The following is a 5,896-nucleotide window of genomic DNA, read 5'->3' as shown; positions in this document are numbered from 1 at the left end:
TAGTGATGGGAAGTTCGAGTCATTTTTGCGATTCGGATGTTTGAATCTCGTTCAGCAAAATGAACGAATCTTTTTTCGAGTCATTTCGTTCATTTCGTTCATCTGAGCAGAGTTAAATTAATGTTGCATGTTAATAGCCAAATTACCCCATAGCGTTTATTTATGCTAGTTTTTTATCAGATATATAATAAGAAATAACTTATATTGTAGTTAGGGACAAGTTATTAGAAACAGTTATTTAATTATTTCCTGACAGCATTTCTGTACAGTTATGTATTTATAATTCATTAACAATTTTGGGTCACTCAGGTATGCAATAAGGTTTACAGGTTGTTGTTTTTTACTAAAAAGTCTCGTGCAGTTTGCAAAGTAAATAATAATAGGCTATTGAAATCATTTAAATGTGCAATTATTTAATAAGAGAGCACTTGTGTAATATATGCATTAGACATAAACACTGACTTTACTAGTGTTGCTTATGTTTATATTTTGCCAGCACAGTTCTTATGCAAAATAGTTAGTTATTAAGATAAATTAAAAACACATGCAGAAATCCACAAGAAACATTTATGAATATACTGACAGAAAAAAGAACAGAACAGTACGTTTTAGAGAAGATGTTTATTGCACATATCTTTTGATCATTTTATATTTCTTCCTATAATACAACATATAACACGTACATCATGCATTTGACTGATGATCCGGGAAATGGTCACGTAACGTTAAAGACTCAGACTCGAAGACTCTGCTAAAGGCTGCAGGTTTGCCTGCGGAGCTACCATTTGACAAAAGAACAAAAGGGCTCGGACCCGATGACTCGAGAGACGAACTTCATTACTGTTTCTGGTACAATGTTGCACATGCGTGGTCAACACAAAATGAACGAATCACTCACTGAGACGCTCGTTACTCCCGAGTCATTTTAAAGATTCGTTCAGAAAGAACGAATCGTTCATGAACGACCCATCACTACATTACACGCTGTGCTTTACTTCTAGGTCGAACAGTTCTCAAATCGACTTCATGTCAGAGTAATAGCTTACTGATATGTGAGACAAATGTTAAGGTCGAGACTGAAAAGCATTTTTGCATAGGGTAATGTTAGCGAACTACTGTAGCGATAACATAACTTACAATCGTCATAGCTATCATAACAGCAGCCTCGCGCCAAAGAAATATATAAAATAAACCCATCCTCACGCGGTAATCACCATTTAAATTGGAACACCATAATTTACAGCAAATACAAATGCATTCCGTCCAGCTCTCCAGTGAACTTAAGCTAGCTACAAACAGGCTAATCTAACCATAATTTACTTCAAAAATAAGTTGCTTACCGTTAGCTTGTTCCTTCATGTTTTACGCAGTGTTGCCAACTCTTTTCAATGGAAAGTAGCTAAAGCCTGGCTCTCCCTAAATCCTTGGTGTTTCGAGTCTGACGTCATCAGATCCGTGGGCGTGGCTTGCTGGTTTTGACTAAATCCTTGGTGTTTCGAGTCTTACGAAACCTTTACCCTAGCCTTACTCTAACCATCTAAACTACATTTGATTGTTAAAATCGCCTAAAAAACACTGTTGCGCACTGTTGCGTGATGACGTCAGACTCGAAACACCAAGGATTTAGTGAGGTCTACCCGAAAAGTCGCTAAATGTCGCCAGATGACGTCACACGCTAGTTTGCATATCAGTGACGTCATCACGTAGTATCTGACAAGCTAAGCGCTTCAGGTCTGCTTCATATCTCTACTCTCTGAGCGGTTGTATACAGTATTATATTAAAACAATACACCCAAATGCACAATAAATAGGCTCTTAATGACTTATTTTTCTGTTTCTGTTGGCAGACATCAAAAAACTATGTAATAGTGAGTGAACTCAACCACTTAAAACTAGCAGTCACTTTCGTTGAACAGCTAAAGTCCGTTTGTGTTCATGCGTCCATACAGTCATCGCATTTTAAATCATAAATGCTCAAACAAGGTCAATAAGTGATTAGTTCTTGGAAACACTGTTTGTACATGCCTCTCTCATTCACGCGTCAGTGCGGTCTGAACTGAATGTGCTGCTTCTCCCTGCCGCTCACTGAACAGAGGCGGTGCTGCGCTGGGAAGGAGTCTCATAGTGCAGTTACGTGGCTTTGTGGAGGAATTTATTCGGCAAATGCGTTTCCATCTCCCATTATTCGCATTAACCCTTTTTCGCAAAGATGAAAAACCACCTCAAGCGAGCGTAAAAACGTTTTGCGAATTAAGGGTTTTTAATTCGAACTTTGGCGTTTCCATCACTCGTTTCTGATGCGAAACTTCAAAACGCGAATAAAACCAGAGTGATGGAAACCCGCTTAGTGGTCCGAGATATCATCGCTCTGGGGCTGGATTTCTATGTTATCAACATCGAGTCCATATGACAGAATTATGTCTCAAGTATGATCACGGTTGTGTGTAGGTCAAATCACATTTTGTTTAACACCTGCAGAGTTCATAATATCTATAAAATCTAGTCCTAAAGTATATTTTGATTATCAATGTGGATATTAAAGTCACCTACGATTGATGCTCTATCTACCGTAACTACCAATTCTGATAAAAAATCTCAGAATTCTTTTAGGACAGGGGTCTTCAACTACAGATTCCAAAAGTATAAATAGGATGCAGGCCAGTTTTTTACCATATCCTCATTTCTTCTGTTATTTTGTATTTCTGTTATTTGTTGCATTTTGTTCACCAAATACTGTTTTTGTTGCCGATACTTATAGGTCATATATTAAAACATGCACACAAATATTGCATCCAGTATTTCTGCCTTTTCATGATATGTAATTAAAAGGGATACTGTCTTTTTAATTGTATTTTATATTCTTTAATGTATTAATGTATACATATATATGTATTTTATATTCCTTAGTTTACCCAAAAATGAAATTGCTGTTAATTTAGTCACCCCCAGTCCCCTAGTACATCCATGATGTGGGTGGCATTGTTTTTTCAAATCAATAAAAGTAAAAATGGCAATACATTCAGCACAAAAGTAATCCCTGCCCCTTGTGACGTTAAACTAGCGTCTTATAAAGCGATATCCAATCGCATTCTTGTGCCCGACGCACTTAGAAGGGCAGATCCTCTGAAGTGCAAGTCTCCCATGAATCATTTTGGCAGCTTGGTTACAATAAAAGCCGTTTTTGGACTAACAAGGGTGTTTTGAAGAGTTTTGAAACTCAAACTAATTCATGACCCTTTGAAACGTTTTCATTTTGTTTCTACAGGTAAAGGTAACTGGCTTCTGCAAGCGTTTAGAGGCAATCCAAGGCAGACTGTACCTCTAATCCACCACATTGATTCAGCAGCCTCAGCTACAACTCAGTCTTTAGGTAATAGTGCATTATGTAATTCCAAACTCATTGGCTCAGTTCCGCACAGCGTACGGCAGTTTCACCATGAAACCTATAAATGTGGTCCTGATTCGAAGGTACCATTTTCAGGATCACAGATGTCCAGCCTTGATGGAACCTCCGATCGACTGACTCACACAGACACACAGGGTAAAGCCTCCATGGTCAATGTCGGCAGTAAAGCAGTAACGTGTCGCACAGCCACAGCTTGTGGAAAGGTCATCCTGGGCCCAAAAGCTTTTAATCTGGTACGTGCCAACCAACTTGCCAAGGGTGATGCCCTTGCAGTAGCACAGCTTGCTGGCATCATGGGTGCAAAACAGACTTCATCTCTCATTCCTCTTTGCCATGCGCTTCCTCTTGACCACACCTCCGTTACCATAGAGTTGCTGGAGAAAAGACACACTGCCGTTGTCAAGGCAACCTGCCAAACCATGGGCCGTACAGGAGTGGAGATGGAGGCTTTGACCGCTGTTACTGTGGCCACACTGGCGCTGTATGACATGTGCAAGTCTGTCAGTCGTGACATCGTTATAACTGACATTAAGCTGCTCAGCAAGACGGGTGGGCAAGGAGGCGACTTTCAAGCTTCTTGACATACCCTGTGTTTCACAGTATATAAAGGAATATTGTCATTGTCTCTCTAGAGTGAGTTTTCTACAGTATTACAAAGTGTGCTTTTGGATGCCTTTAACTTGTTATTGCCAATGTACTGTGTTAGAACAAAAAAAGTGACCAACCTAAAATTTAACTGAATAATTTATTATCATCGATGTAATGTAAAGAATGTCAATCATTTATAATCTAGAATAAACATTTCTTTGGGTTCCCAGTTCATTTTCATCATTAAAGGCCTAGTCTGTCAGATTTTTCTCCCAACCATTCACACGTAACATAATGCAATAGGCCTTTAAACTACAATATAGCCAGTATTAAACACAAGAGTAGAACAGAACAGAATAGATTATGGCAAAGCTATAGCAAGAATGGGCTCCAGTAAAGTGATCCTAATGTTGGACAAGGCCATATGGTTATCTTGATTCGTCAGCTTTGTGAATGCTATATCCCTCTGTAATCAGACGATAGCAGCATTGAACCTATTTCAAGTATGAAGTACTTTAAGGGGCAGTTTCCCAGACAGGGGTTATTTTAAGGCAGCACTAAGGCCATGTTAAATTATGAAATGTAAGTTTCATATGCTTTACAAAAAATATTACTGGTGTGCATTTTGAGACAACACACTATGGCACTAATGTTTTTTAAGATGTGTCAGTGCAAGTTGTTTTCAGTTTGGACAACTCTAACATTTATTTTGGTCTAGGACTAGTCTTAATCCCTGTCTGGGAAACCGCCCCTAAATGTGAGAAGTGTCATTATTAAAGTGAGGAATGCCTGTGCCTGGAATTTAAATGACTGATTTAAGATCCAAATGCGAAAATGATGAACACACAAATGAAATTGAAACAAGTTTATTTTTAACTCTACAAAATGACATAGTTAAGAGGTCAAGAGTGAGGGTCAAACCATAAAAAGCCAATAAAAGATTTTGTTATGCTGTTTATACAAAATATAGAAAACTAAATAAGGCAAATAAGTAAGAGCTTCAATTCACAGAAAACAAACATTTAGGAACAATACATCAATTAGGTGTATACTCTTGATCTTGTGTTATCATCAGGGTTTTCTGTCAAAAATGTATGTTACTGATGCTGGTTTATCTGATCATTGGCCAGTTTTGTTTGACAGTTTGTTTGCTTGTGCTAGACCTGTTAACCAGCCTTCTTCCTATCTCTCTAGGTTTATCAACCCCTCCACAGCTGTACAATTTAGGGAGGCGTTTGTAGCTATCCCAGCGCTTATGTGTCCCCAGTCACCACAAGCACGAAATGGGGATGAGTTGGCAAATTGTTTAATTCCTCTTGTTTACCAATTCTAAATGTAGTTGCCCCTCTCAAACCGAAAAAAAAAAAAATTCAGCCTTGGTTCAATGACAGCATTAAAGCTGTAAGAAAAGATTGCAGAAGAGCAGAAAGAAAGTGGAGGAAGGATAAATTACAAATTTCATATCAACTTTTGCAAAACACTCTAACGGGCTTAATACCTTTCTAATCTAATTTTTTAAAATTCTTATTGTCCAAAGATTTTGTTTACTACGTTAAACTCTGTGTTAAATCCTGCCGCACCAGTTGGTCCAGAACCTAGCTTAGAGCTATGTGAGAAGTTTTGTGAATTCTTTATTAAGAAGATTGCTTTGATCAGGGAGAAGATTTCCAGCGATTTAACCCAGAGTGTTCATACTACTAATGTCATCCCCTCTGCATTTTCTAAATTTCTAGCTATTTCATTTGATGATCTGTCAGACATTATTTTAAAGATGAAACCAACCACCTGTGCTCTCGATGTCTGTTCCTACTACGCTGCTTATGGATTTGCTACCTTCTGTTTCATTTAGTTTGCTCTCTATTATCAATGGGTATCAACACACTGGCACCGTTCCATCTTGTT

The 5,896-nt window shown here is 38.2% G+C and overlaps 1 protein-coding gene across 4 annotated transcripts in view; it reads left to right on the top strand.

Annotated features, from left to right (window-relative positions):
• Nucleotides 1-4,261, top strand: part of mocs1 (molybdenum cofactor synthesis 1) — a 34,683-nt gene extending 30,422 nt beyond the window's left edge. The window contains exons 11-12 of one of the 4 annotated variants that reach the window (XM_057363145.1): nucleotides 3,266-3,370; nucleotides 3,482-4,261. In XM_057363145.1, coding sequence (XP_057219128.1) covers nucleotides 3,266-3,370; nucleotides 3,482-3,987 — 611 coding nt within the window. In that variant the 3' untranslated portion in view covers nucleotides 3,988-4,261. Of the gene's footprint in view, nucleotides 1-3,265 lie in introns of all 4 variants that reach the window. The other 3 variants (XM_057363146.1, XM_057363144.1, XM_057363148.1) reach the window with 3 other exon arrangements.
• The last annotated feature ends 1,635 nt before the right edge of the window (nucleotides 4,262-5,896 follow it).

Source organism: Triplophysa rosa, linkage group LG21, assembly GCF_024868665.1.
Source record: "Triplophysa rosa linkage group LG21, Trosa_1v2, whole genome shotgun sequence".
NCBI lineage: Eukaryota > Metazoa > Chordata > Actinopteri > Cypriniformes > Nemacheilidae > Triplophysa > Triplophysa rosa.
The sequence above is the reverse complement of the archived record's forward strand: the minus strand, read 5'-3'. Positions and strand labels throughout refer to the sequence as shown.